At 42.8% G+C, this 13,844-nt stretch overlaps 2 protein-coding genes across 2 annotated transcripts in view; both read right to left on the bottom strand.

Moving 5' to 3' along the window:
- LOC140680178 (uncharacterized) overlaps positions 1-13,250 on the bottom strand; it is a 65,403-nt gene extending 52,153 nt beyond the window's left edge. Inside the window, exons 1-2 of the mRNA XM_072916558.1 lie at positions 13,229-13,250; positions 11,194-11,454 (exon numbers count right to left, since the gene is read on the bottom strand). Of these exons, the coding sequence (XP_072772659.1) occupies positions 11,194-11,454; positions 13,229-13,250 (283 nt within the window). The remainder of the gene's footprint in view (positions 1-11,193; positions 11,455-13,228) is intronic.
- Positions 111-2,356, bottom strand: LOC133570730 (uncharacterized). The gene is made up of 2 exons (XM_072916518.1): positions 1,405-2,356; positions 111-900 (listed from the first exon to the last, which is right to left on the bottom strand). Exons 1-2 carry the CDS (start codon positions 2,354-2,356, stop codon positions 362-364), a joined length of 1,491 nt encoding a protein of 496 aa, XP_072772619.1. The 3' UTR covers positions 111-361.
- Positions 13,251-13,844: the final 594 nt, after the last annotated feature.

The following is a 13,844-nucleotide window of genomic DNA, read 5'->3' as shown; positions in this document are numbered from 1 at the left end:
AAGGAGTGGTCACATATATTATGCAAAGCAGGTCCAGGACGCACAATACGTGACAGAATGTGGTGGGGGCCTTGTGATTTCGCCTTGTCTCGGCTTTGTCTGCATGTTGTCATCTTATCTTCATTGAGGTCCTTAAAGTCTCTGCTTCGTCTGCGTGTTGTCGTCTTATCTTCGTTGAGGTCCTTGAAGTCCTTGGCTGTTAGCGGGCTAAAACAAAGAAAACATCTGTGGCTGAGGCCACCCCTCAGACAAGAAGTTTTTGTCCTTGCACAAATAGAAAAGTCTAACTTGAGCACAATAACTAATAACTAAAGCAACAGACTTTAAGGATACTAAAGTTAGTGTGATAATATATACATAATTATTCTAACACTGAGCAAGCAAAAGGTTTCTTTTCAGTGTGTGTTCTCATGTGTAATATAATTTTCTTCTTAGTGTTGAATCTTTTAGCACAAGCTGAGCAAGCAAAAGGTTTCTCTCCAGTGTGTGTTCTCATGTGTATGGTCATGTCACCCTTTCTGGAGAAACTCTTCTTACAAACAGAGCAAGTAAAAGGTTTCTCTCCAGTGTGTGTTCTCATGTGTGTAGTCATGTGTTCCTTTCTGGAGAAACTCTTCTTACAAACAGAGCAAGTAAAAGGTTTCTCACCTGAGTGTGTTCTCATGTGTAATATAATTTTCTTCTTAGTGTTGAATCTTTTAGCACAAGCTGAGCAAGCAAAAGGTTTCTCTCCAGTGTGTGTTCTCATGTGTATGGTCATGTCACCCTTTCTGGAGAAACTCTTCTTACAAACAGAGCAAGTATAAGGTTTCTCTCCAGTGTGTGTTCTCATGTGTGTGGTCATGTGTTCTTTTCTGGAGAAACTCTTCTTACAAACAGAGCAAGAAAAAGGTTTCTCACCTGTGTGTGTTCTCATGTGTAACATAATTTCAATCTTAGTGTTGAATCTTTTAGCGCAAGCTGAGCAAGCAAAAGGTTTCTCTCCAGTGTGTGTTCTCATGTGTAATATACTTTTCTTTTTAGTGTTGAATCTTTTAGCACAAGCTGAGCAAGCAAAAGGTTTCTCTCCAGTGTGTGTTCCCATGTGTATGGTCATGTCACCCTTTCTGGAGAAACTCTTCTTACAAACAGAGCAAGTAAAAGGTTTCTCTCCAGTGTGTGTTCTCATGTGTGTGGTCATGTGTTCCTTTCTGGAGAAAATCTTCTTACAAACAGAGCAAGCAAAGGGTTTCTCACCTGTGTGTGTCCTCATGTGTAATATCATTTCCTTCTTAGTGTTGAATCTTTTAGCACAAGCTGAGCAAACAAAAGGTCTCTCTCCAGTGTGTGTTCTCATGTGTCTGGTCATGTGTTCCTTTCTGGAGAAACTCTTCTTACAAACGGCGCAAGTAAAAGGTTTACCACCTGTGTGTGTTCTCACATGTAATATAAGTTCCTTCTTAGTGTTGAAACTTTCAGCACAAGCTGAGCAAGCAAAAGGTTTCTCTCCAGTGTGTGTTCTCATGTGTGTGGTCATGTCACCCTTTCTGGAGAAACTCTTCTTACAAACAGAGCAAGTAAAAGGTTTCTCACCTGTGTGTGTTCTCATGTGTGTGATCATAACTTTCTTAGTGTTGAATCTTATAGCACAAGCTGAGCAAGCATAAGGTTTCTCTCCAGTGTGTGTTCTCATGTGTGTGGTCATGTCACCCTTTCTGGAGAAACTCTTCTTACAAACAGAGCAAAAAAAAGGTTTCTCTCCAGTGTGTGTTCTCATGTGTGTGGTCATGTGTTCCTTTCTGGAGAAACTCTTCTTACAAACAGAGCAAGCAAAAGATTGCTCACCTGTGTGTGTTCTCATGTGTAATATCATTTCCTTCTTAGTGTTGAATCTTTTAGCACAAGCTGAGCAAACAAAAGGTCTCTCTCCAGTGTGTGTTCTCATGTGTCTGGTCATGTGTTCCTTTCTGGAGAAACTCTTCTTACTAACGGCGCAAGTAAAAGGTTTCTCACCTGTGTGTGTTCTCACATGTAATATAAGTTCCTTCTTAGTGTTGAAACTTTCAGCACAAGCTGAGCAATTAAAAGGTTTCTCTCCAGTGTGTGTTCTCATGTGTGTGGTCATGTCACCCTTTCTGGAGAAACTCTTCTTACAAACAGAGCAAGTAAAAGGTTTCTCACCTGTGTGTGTTCTCATGTGTGTGATCATGACTTTCTTAGTGTTGAATCTTTTAGCACAAGCTGAGCAAGCATAAGGTTTCTCTCCAGTGTGTGTTCTCATGTGTGTGGTCATGTCACCCTTTCTGGAGAAACTCTTCTTACAAACAGAGCAAGTAAAAGGTTTCTCTCCAGTGTGTGTTCTCATGTGTGTGGTCATGTGTTCCTTTCTGGAGAAACTCTTCTTACAAACAGAGCAAGCAAAAGATTGCTCACCTGTGTGTGTTCTCATGTGTAATATCATTTCCTTCTTAGTTTTGAATCTTTTAGCACAAGCTGAGCAAGCAAAAGGTTTCTCTCCAGTATGTGTTCTCATGTGTTCTGTAAAATGACTCTTCTTTCTAAATGATTTCCCACATTCAGAGCACTCAAAGTGTTTGTTGTTAGTGTGATGTCTCGTATCACCTTTAGAGTCATTTTTACTCTCCAAAGGTTTTTGGATGTGGTCACTGTGATCAGAAGAGTGTGACATCATGTGGTCCATGTCTGACAGTGGAGCAAAGATGCTGTCTGGTTCTGACTTGATATCTTCACAATGCTCTCCATCAGCTTCTGTGATGTGTTGACTTACAAGCTCCGCCCCTCTGTTCTCCTCACTTTGACTGTGATGAAGCTGTAAGGACTGAGCTTCATCTTCATCATGAAGCTGCTCCTCTTTAATGTGGGAGGGGGCCTGTAGCTCCTTCTGTCCCACACTGGTGTGCCACTCCTCTTCATGACTCCCCGCTGACACCCGCTGGACGTCTGCAGAACAAATGAGGTGTTACTGTATTGAAGTTTGCAGTATTCAAACTATTGACATGTGAGCTAGGCCAAATAGACAGTGATGGGCAAGCTACCTGGACAATGTAGTAAGCTAAGCTACAAGTTACTCTCAATTAAATGGAGCTAAGCAATACTCTCAATTAAATGTAGCTAAGCTATACACTGCAAAAGTAGCTTGCCACATCAAATATATATATATATATATATATATATATATATATATATATATATATATCTATATATATATATATATATATAAAGATATATATATATATATATATTGGCCCACATGTATAATATCAATGTTTATGTTGTCCATGGAAAGAAGTTAGTAAGAAGCAAAAGAAAAACAACCAACCATGGATGACAAAAGGACTGAAAAATGCTTGTCACAAAAAAAAGACATTATATGGAATATTAATAACACAGACATCTATAGAGGCAGAAAATAAGTATAATAAATATAAAAACAAGCTAATTGGTATACTAGGAACATGTAAGAAGGAATACTACAGACAATTATTAAAGAAGAACAGAAACAACATGAGAGCAACATGGGGCATCCTAAATAGCATCATTAAAAATGCTGCTAAGAAAGATTACCCCCAGTACTTTCTACATGGAAATACAAAAAATGACAATATGAACCAAATAGTTGAACGTTTTAATGATTACTTTGTTAATATTGGAAAAAATGTGGAACAAAGATTTCCAAATGCAGATGATGGATCAGTTGAGGACTTGAGTGAGCTCATAGACAGAAATCCCAATTCCATGTTTCTTAAGAACGTGACTAAAGAAGAAATAATCAAAATTGTAAAACATTGTAAATCCAAGACCTCAACCGACTGTCATGGAATAGATATGGTAACCATAAAAAAGGTTATAGAAGACATTTCAGAACCTCTGACATATATCAGCAACGTATCATTTCTAACCCGCAAATTCCCTGACAAAATGAAAATTGCAAAAGTCGTACCAATTTATAAGAATGGAGACATACACCAGTTTACTAACTACACACCAGAATTCACAGCAAATATCTCAACATGGATAGCATTAATCCAAATAACAAAAGAAATGAGCAATGCAATAGATGGTAAAGAATGTGCGGCCGCAGTATTCATGGACTAAACTAAAGCATTTGACACAATTAATCATGATATTTTTATAACAAAACTAGAAGGATATGGCATCAGAGGGTTGGTCTTGAACTGGGTAAGAAGCTATTTAACCAACAGGAAGCAATATGTGAAGATGGGCGAAAATATGTCAACACGGCTAGATATATCTTGTGGTGTACCCCAGGGATCAATACTGGGACCAAGATTGTTTCATCTTTATATAAACCACATTTGTAAAGTTACAAAGGACTTAGTTAGTTTTATTTGCAGACGACACAACTGCTTTCTGTTTAGGAGAGAACACACAGAAAATAATACAAATAATAACAGAAGAAATGAACACATTAAAAAGATGCTTTGACAAAAACAGACTATCTTTGAGTCTCAGTAAAAGTAAAATAATGCTATTTGGTTACAGGAGAAGTCCAAATGGACAGAGTAGACATTGAATGGGTAAAATAAACCGGATTTTTGGGTGTAATAACAGATGATAAATTGAACTGGAAATCTCATGTAAAAAATATACCACATAAGGTGGCAAAAGACATTGCAATAATGAATAAAGCAAAATAAGTCCTGGGACAAAAATGACTTCATATTCTCTACTGCTCACTAGTGTTACATATCTGACTTATTGTGTAGAAATATGGGAAATAACTACAAAAGTACACTTCATTCATTAACTGTGTTACAAAAAAGATCAGTTATAATAATACATCATGTTGGATATAGACAACATACAAACACTTTATTTATTGAATCAAAAATACTGAAATTCCACCACATAGTGAATTAGCAAACAGCTAAAATGATACACAAAGCAAACTATAACCTGCTAGCCAAGAATGTACAACAATTCTCAAATAAAGATGAGAAATATCATCTTAGAGAAAAATGTAATTTAAAACATTTTTATGCACGTACAACACTTAAGACCTTCAGTATATCAGTATGTGGAATTAAATGATGGAATGGATGAAGCAAAGCAATCAAACAATGTACTAATATGATCCACTTCAAGAAACTCTTCACACTTAAAGTGTTTACAAAGTACAAAGAAGAAGATAAACATTCTCAATTTATTTCATCCATTATTCATTTTCTACATCATCTTACTCATCTCACCATATGAAATATAACTTACTTCACTCATTATTATTTATTTATTTTTATTGTGATTACTTATGGAGTATATTGTGAACACATTGAGAACAGGAAGTGAACAAAAGTGTTCGCAACTGTTATGTAAAAGAAAAGGGGTAGAATTAAATAAGCTCTGCTTCTTCCTACTTGTTCTGTCGCTGTCCTGGGGGCCGCTGTCGCTGTTCTGGGGGCCTCACCCCACCAGGACAAGGAACTGTGTAACCTTGACGAGGTGCGACAGCTTAAACCTACCTGGTGCCTGCCTGGGCTCAGTGCATGGTGAACCTGTAACCTTCGGGGGGCTCACGGCACCAGGATGGCACTAATGAGCAGCTTCCGCCGAACCCCCTGCCATACGTAAGGGGTTCACAGCCTGTCAGCATGCTGTAAGGTGGCAGCCCCACCAGCTGACTAGCCATCGCAGGGCCAACTACCCAGCATGGTGAAAACTAAACAGTTACGAATCCAACCAGAGCAACTAGATTTAACCGGACGGACTACCCTGGCAACAGACCCCTGCATGCCCTCGAACTACGACATTTGGATCTCCGTTACAAAACCCGCATTGCCTGCTGGAATGTCCAAACACTCCTACGCCCCGGCTATGCAACACTTCTCTCCCATGAACTCTCCAACTACAACATTACACTCGCTGGCCTTTGCGAGTCACGCTGGCGCGGTACTGGAGAGACCACCGCCGGCGACCACCTTTTTCTCTGGAGTGGCCCAAATGATGGTAGAGGCCTCTACGGCGTAGCCCTAGCCATCCCGCTATACCGGAGGAAGTCAATCATCAGCTGGAAACCAGTCAGTGATAGACTGCTCTCTGTCCGTCTATTACACCAACATGGGAAGATGACAGTTATTGTCGCCTATAGCCCAACTGATGTCACCCCAGACCAGGCAAAGGACACCTTCCACGACCGGCTACATGACGCCATCCTGGCAGCCCCCCCTCATGACATTGTCATCGTCCTCACAGATGCCAATGCTACAATCTCCACCCAGGACCTCACCCTCCCGGCAGTAACAGGTCCCGTCTTTATCAACAGCACCACCAATGATAACGGCCAACGATTGCTTAATCTGTGCAGAGCCACCAACCTCTGCATCGCCGACACTTGGTTTCCCCGGAAGCGGATCCATCATTGGACCTGGTACAGCCCAGATGGAAAAACAAAGAAAGCCATCGACCACATCCTCATATCCCGCCGCTGGAAAACATCCATCACCAACTGCCGTGTCTTCAGAGGTGCACAGCTTGGTAACACCGACCACCGCCTGCTGATAGCCGACATGCGGCTGAAGTTCAAGGCAGGGGCATTAACTAATGCCTCCCCCAGGCTAGACTCCTCACGACTGCAAGACCCGACCATCATGGAGACGTACAGATGTTCCATCGCAAACCGATTCAATGCCCTCTCCAGTGGGATTGATAAAGAATGGCCTCACTTTAAAAACAAGGTCATTGAGGCTTCCAAAGAATCAATCGGGCGGACGAGACCTGCCACCAAGAAGCCCTGGATATCACAAGACACACTAGATATCGTGAATAACAGACGAGCAGCCCGTCTGCAGGGAGACCTGGACCTGTATCGACGCCTCAACAGCCAACGCAATCTGCCTATTCGACGCGACAGGGCGAACTTCTGGAGCAACCAGGCGACAGCCATGGAGACGGCTTCCCAAAACAACAACCTGCGGCAGCTTTTCAACCTGCTCCGCAAAGGGAAAGTGGGCCCCCGCCAGCGCTGCTTCCTAGTCAAGGATCAGGCTGGCAACATCCTCTCCACTGAAGCGGATTGCATCAGCCGCTGGAAGGAGCATTTCAGCGAGCTCCTCAACCATCCCCCTGCCCCAGAAGACCCCACCCCTACCACCCACACCACCAAAATCCCGGACTGCTCCACCGCCCCTGTCTCTCCAGCTGAAGTCAGAGCAGCCCTAACGAAACTCAAGAATGGAAAAGCCCCTGGCTTATGTACCATCACAGCAGAGATGCTGAAGGCCAGAGGAGACAACATCATCCTCTGGCTCACACAGATCATCAACCATGTGTGGGTCTCTGAGTCGCTGCCTGATGACTGGAGGCGGGGCATTATACTACCATTTTGGAAGCATAAGGGAGACCAGCTGACCTGCAGCAACCATAGAGGGATCACACTCCTCTCCATCCCCGGTAAACTCTTTACCCGCATATTACTCACCCGAGCTCTACCTGCAACCAGAAGCAGACGCCGCCAAGAACAGGCCGGCTTCATGCTCAATCGTTCCACCATGGATCACATCTCTGCCATCCGGCTCTTAATAGAAAAGGCCCGGGAGCTCAGAAAGGACCGGCACCTCTACATTGCCTTCATTGACCTTAAGGCTGCCTTCGACACTGTGGACCACGGGTCCCTCTGGAACATCCTGAAGTCCCTCGGAGTCCCAACTAAAATCACCACACTCTTTCAGCAGTTGTATCAGGGTGCAGAAAGCTGTGTGCGGGTGAGCTGTAAAGACTCTGAGTGGGTCAGGCAAGGCTGTGTTGCCGCACCAGAACTATTTAACTGTGTCATCGCCCACCTGATGTCCAGAGTCTGTGTGCGAGTCCCCGGGGTGTCACTTGGAAACTACACCCTAAAGGACCTCGAATACGCCGATGACACCACCCTGTTCAGTGAGACCGCTGACCAGCTCAGGGAGGCCCTTGGTGTGTTTGATGAGGAGACCAAACAGCTCAGCCTGAAAATCAGCTGGTCCAAAACCGAACTCATGCATATCGGCGATGGACCAGACCCACCACCCTTCTTATTTGAGAATACCCCTGTCCACTTTGTCCCTACCTTCAGATACCTCGGCTCGACAGTCACCAACACCGGCGACCTCAAACGAGAGGTGGACCGCCGTCGCACCCTTGCAGCCTCCGTCATGCAGTCCCTGTGGAGACCGTTGTGGCGACACCGGCACATATCTCGGGACACCAAGTTGAGGGTCTACAATTCCTCTGTCATCTCTGTCCTTCTGTACGGCTCGGAAACATGGCCGCTGAATAACATCCTGGCGGCCAGGCTAGATGGCTTTGATTCCAGAGCCCTCAGGAGGATAGAAGGCATCACGTGGAGCCAGCATGTCACCAACAAGACCCTAAGAGAGCTAACCCAACAGCTCCCAGCCTCTCGTCTCGCGGCAATGCGGCGAGTGCGCTGGTATGGCCATGTCATCTGCCTGCCGGGGGAACACCCCACGCGCAAAATCCTGGACTTCAACCCGCAGCGAGCTGGCTGGAGACGCCCTAGAGGCGCCCCCAGGACTCGCTGGCTGGATGTATTAGCCCAGGACCTTAAGGCCTGCAATGTGACTATGGCACAAGCTCAACACCTTGCCCACAACAGACCCAGATGGAGAGACCTGGTTGCTATGGTCGGCTCTACGCGCCCTGAAGTGCAAGAGGACTAAGTAAGTAAGTAAGTAAGTCTTCCTACTCCTTTTCCAACATGTTGAAAAGACAAACTGGAAATTGTGATGTATCATGTTGTATACATGCATGTGTGATGTATCATGTTGTAAGCATGCATGTGTGATGCATCATGTTGTATGCATGCATGTGTGATGTTTCATATTGCATGCATGTGTGATGTATCATGTTGTATGCATGCATGTGTAATGTATCAAGTTGTATGCATGCATGTGTGATGTATCATGTTGTATGCATGAATGTGTGATGTATCATATTGTATGCATGCATGCATGTGTGATGTATCATGTTGTATGCATGCATGTGTGATGCATCATGTTGTATGCATGCATGTGTGATGTATCATATTGTATGAATGCATGCATGTGTGATGTATCATGTTGTATGCATGCATGTGTGATGTATCATGTTTGTATGCATGCATGTGTGATGTATCATGTTGTATGCATGCATGTGTGATGTATCATGCTGTATGCATGCATGTGTGATGTATCATGTTGTATGCATGCATGTGTGATGTATCATGTTTGTATGCATGCATGTGTGATGTATCATGTTGTATGCATGCATGTGTGATGTATCATGTTGTATGCATGCATGTGTGATGTATCATGTTGTATTCATGCATGTGTGATGTATCATGTTGTATGCATGCATGTGTGATGTATCATGTTGTATGCTTGCATGTTCCAAATAAACTCAACTCAACTAACACTTGGTGAACATTCAAGCCACAAAATGCAAATGGAGTATTGTTGGTGTATTTTGGATGGTTATAGAGGACCTCCCATTGGCTCCATTGCAAGTGGACTTTTATTTACATTTATGAGTTAGAATTAGGGCTGGGTGATGTATGTAATATACTGGATATATTGTGGGTTTGTCTCTGTGCGATATAAAAATGACTATATGGTGATATTGGAGTATACGTTCTCACACAGTTGCTTTTAGCTGCAGGCATTACACTACAGGCTCTTCTCACTCTTTCTTGTCTCTCCTTCTCACAGAGACATAAAACAAGCGCACCTTCTTACATACGTCACATACTGTCACGTGTGCAACGTCATACGCTCTCACGGAGCAGACAGGTAGCGGCATGGTAACGTTAGCTGTGGTGCTACTGGTAATACGAGAGAAAGAAGGTGCCAATCTGGTAACAAATGAAGGAAGAAATAGTTCCCAAAACAAACAGCAGGGGGTCCATCGTCTGGCGGTGGTTTGGCTTCAAGCGGGTAGATGGTGAACAAGTATGCGGCAAAAGCGTTGCTACAAAAAGTAGCAGCACTGCTAATGTAGCATCATTTGAAAAGTCACCCGCTAGAGAATGAAGAGTGCTTGAAACTCTGCATGTCAACATCTCCGTTCTGTGCCACACCAACAAAATGCCCAAGCAACCATTTCCACATCAGAAGGAGATATCGTCCGCAGGAACCTACCACATAGTGAAGGACATACACTATTTGATTTCCTATTATGCAGCTCATTATTATATGACACTTATTGAAATATATTGTGTGACATCATGCACAAAAGTGCACTTCATTTGTTTTAAACTATTGTAGTGGCGTTCTGTACAGAAAGTGCACTTTAATTTAGTGTTGTTTTGATATGTCATCTTAGTGACATCATGCACAGAAGTGAACTAATAGCTTGTTTTAAAATGTCTGACAATCTTGCACTTTCTGTTTTGAAATGACATGAATGTTTGTACCACTGCTTAATAACTGTTTAATAAATACACTTTTGCTAAATTGACTTAGTTGTGGTTTCCCTCTCTGCATGAAAGTTTAAAAGTAGCATATATTAATGCAGTATGAAGAAGAATGTTTTAATGTAGACACATAGAATCATCATACTGCTGTGATTATATGCATCAAGTGTTCATTCAAGGCTAAGGCAAAATATCCACATATATATGGTGTATCGTGACATGGACTAAACATATCCACATATATATGGTGTATCGTGACATGGCCTAAACATATCCACATATATATGGTGTATCGTGACATGGACTAAAAATAGAGATTTTAATAAAAGGCCATATCTCCCAGCCCTACTTAGAATGTATTTTTGTTTATATATATATATCCACCATCATGTCTTTTAAAAAGATTGTGAACAATAGAAAAATTCCCAAAAAGTGCAGTTCCCCTCTAAATTCGTGACATGGCCTAAACATATCCACATATATATGGTGTATCGTGACATGGACTAAACATATCCACATATTAATAAAAGGCCATATCGCCCAGTCCTAATTAGAATGTGATTTTTTTTTATATATATATAGATCCACCATCATGTCTTTTATAATGATTGTGAACGATAGAAAAATTCCCCCACAAAGTGCAGTTCCCCTCTAAATTCCAATGATTAGATTTAAGACTTGAAGTGTATGAGCATGAAGTGATGAAGCCTACTTGTGCTGAGTCTTCTAAGACAAAGTGAACAGTCCAGTTGTGATGGATTGAATGCCCTGAGAATAAAATGATATGTGCTTACTTGGACTGTGATGAAGCTGTGAGGACTCAGGTGCTTTGCCTTCATGCTCTTCAGTCTTCACAGAGACAACAGTCAGTGGAAACTTGCTGACATCATCCTCCTCCTGCCCTACAACACACTCTCCCTCCTCTTCCTCTTTCATGTGTGGATCTTCCTCTTCCTCTTTCATGTGGGTGTGCTGTGGATCCTCCTCTTCCTCTTTAATGTAGGTGGGCTGTGGATCATCCTCTTCCTCTTTAATGTGAAGGGGCTGTTGAACGTCTGTTGGGTAAATAAGTCAATAAGATAAAGAGAGAATAGAAATAGTTTTGGACTGACACTGTTAACACAATGACATTATTTGTGTTCTTTCGTGTGTTGTGTTAAAAGAGTGTAACAAAACAACCAATAAAAACACGGGATATACTTCCTTTTGTCCCAGCCACTAAAATTTATTCAAAAGTGAGTACAAAAACAGACTTGGAAATTTGATGAGGAGCAAGTTTTATTATAAGTACAAGGCAGCATTGATTGAGGCATTCTTAACTTTACACTCACTGATATAAAGTGTGTAAATATTGTATTCTGTATACGGTCTATGACACCTAAACTTTATCTCTAAACTTAACCACAATTTGTGGTGTAGAATGACGTCTGGAACTCAAGATAGTTCCACATGTCTGGGAACGCCACCGACGGATAATCCTTGATATTACTCAACAAATCTTTAGGGATCTATTCCGTTTCATAATTAGATTTTTTTCTCGTATCTGCTTTTCGTAGGAAGATCTCGGCCAGGGGTGTTTAAACTAATTTTAGATAGGGGGCCACATGGAGAAAGATCTACTCCAAGTTGGCCGGACTGTTAAAATCACGGCAAGATAACGTAAAAATAAAGAAAATTGCAGATTGTTTTCTTTGTTTACAAATAGAACAAACACATTCTGAAAATGTACAAATCATGTTTTTTTTTTTTTTACATACAATAGTATTCTATCTTTAGTTGTCCTTTTTTACACTTTCAGAATCAATTATGTGATAATGTTCATCAGTCAACTCATTGGTGTTCATTTTCAATCCATCAAGATAAATAAATAATATCAAAATCAAATTACAGGATGTTATTGATGTAGTTTGCTCATTTTCCCCGACTGGTGCGCTAACATCATGTGTTTTAGTTGTGTTTTAGATATGTAGCATCATATACAAAGATACAAAGAATTGCTATTGCGACATCTAGAGGACACATTTAGAACAGAAGTTTCTTTCATTCAAAAATTTCGACTCATTTTTGTACTTAGCAAACTCATCCCGTCTCATTCACTCATTCACACACTAATGGCGAGATCTGCCATGCAAGGCGCTTACCACGACCCATCAGGAGCAAGGGTGAAGTGTCCTGCTCAAGGACACAACAGACGTGACTAGGTTGGTAGAAGGTGGGGATTGAACCAGGAACCCTCAGGCACGGCCACTCTACCAACCGCGCCACTAGCCTTCCACCATCGACCTGCCTCCTAGCCTTCCACCATCGACCTGCCTGCTAGCCTTCCACCATCAACCTGCCTACCAGCCTTCCACTATCGACCTGCCTCCTAGCCTTCCACCATCGACCTGCCTGCTAGACTTCCACAATCAACCTGCCTGCCAGCCTTCCACCATCGACCTGCCTGCCAGCCTTCCACCATCGGCCTGCCTGCTAGCCTTCCACCATCGGCCAGCCTGATAGCCTTCCACCATCGACCTGCCTGCTAGCCTTCCACCGTCGACCTGCCTGCTAGCCTTCCACCATCGACCTGCCTGCTAGCCTTCCACCATCGACCTGCCTGCTAGCCTTCCACCATCGACCTGCCTGCTAGCCTTCCACCGTCGACCTGCCTGCTAGCTTTCCACCATCGACCTGCCTGCTAGCCTTCCACCATCGACCTGCCTGCTAGCCTTCCACCGTTGACCTGCCTACCAGCCTTCCACCATCGACCTGCCTACTAGCCTTCCACCATCGACCTGCCTGCTAGCCTTCCACCGTCGACCTGCCTACCAGCCTTTCACCATTGACCTGCCTGGTAGCCTTCCACCATCGACCTGCCTACTAGCCTTCCATCGACCTGCTGTTTGCCTCCAGCCATTGGCTTTGTCTACGGGCTTCCACCCGTCGGCCTTGGTTGCTAGTCTTTAGCCCTGTCTGCTAACATCTTCAAAAGTGGTAAAACAAGTGGAACTTCTCCTCTCACTATGTCACAAATTATTATATTGTGTTTTATACTTTCGTGTGGTTTTACTGGTGTCCCAAATGGGTCTGGTCACCCCCACCCACGAGCTATGCTACTTCAAGATGCACAGTTTGACATATTTGATAATTTGACATTTCATCATCGTGACAGCTACAAAATAACCTCGGCCTTATCTCAGTTGAAGATTTCTGTGACTTTGGACAAAACCAAATGGCTGCATACTATGGTAGAGTCCATTCATTCTTATTGTTTCCTTGTTTTGAGAGATCACGTCAACATTACTGCATCCTCCCCTATTGTGAGAACTTACTTTCACAGATTAAAGACTGACTCAAAAGATGGTAACTTTAAGCGCAAATGTTTAGTTATAATATTGTTATTGCTCTCGGGAAATGTTGAGACTAATCCAGGCCCTGATACACCTACACAAGGTTTTCCACC

Source organism: Nerophis lumbriciformis, linkage group LG28 (assembly GCF_033978685.3).
Source record: "Nerophis lumbriciformis linkage group LG28, RoL_Nlum_v2.1, whole genome shotgun sequence".
NCBI classification, from domain to species: Eukaryota; Metazoa; Chordata; class Actinopteri; order Syngnathiformes; family Syngnathidae; genus Nerophis; species Nerophis lumbriciformis.
The sequence above is the reverse complement of the archived record's forward strand: the minus strand, read 5'-3'. Positions and strand labels throughout refer to the sequence as shown.

What these genes read in the sequence shown, in the direction of transcription:
- LOC133570730 (XM_072916518.1), bottom strand. Translation starts at nt 2,356, where the DNA reads ATGACCACACACATGAGAACACACACTGGAGAGAAACCTTTTACTTGC. An exon ending in ACATGTGAGAACACACACAG is followed by an intron (nt 901 to 1,404) that starts GTGGTAAACCTT and finishes GAACACACACAG; the next exon opens with GTGAGAAACCTTTTTCTTGC.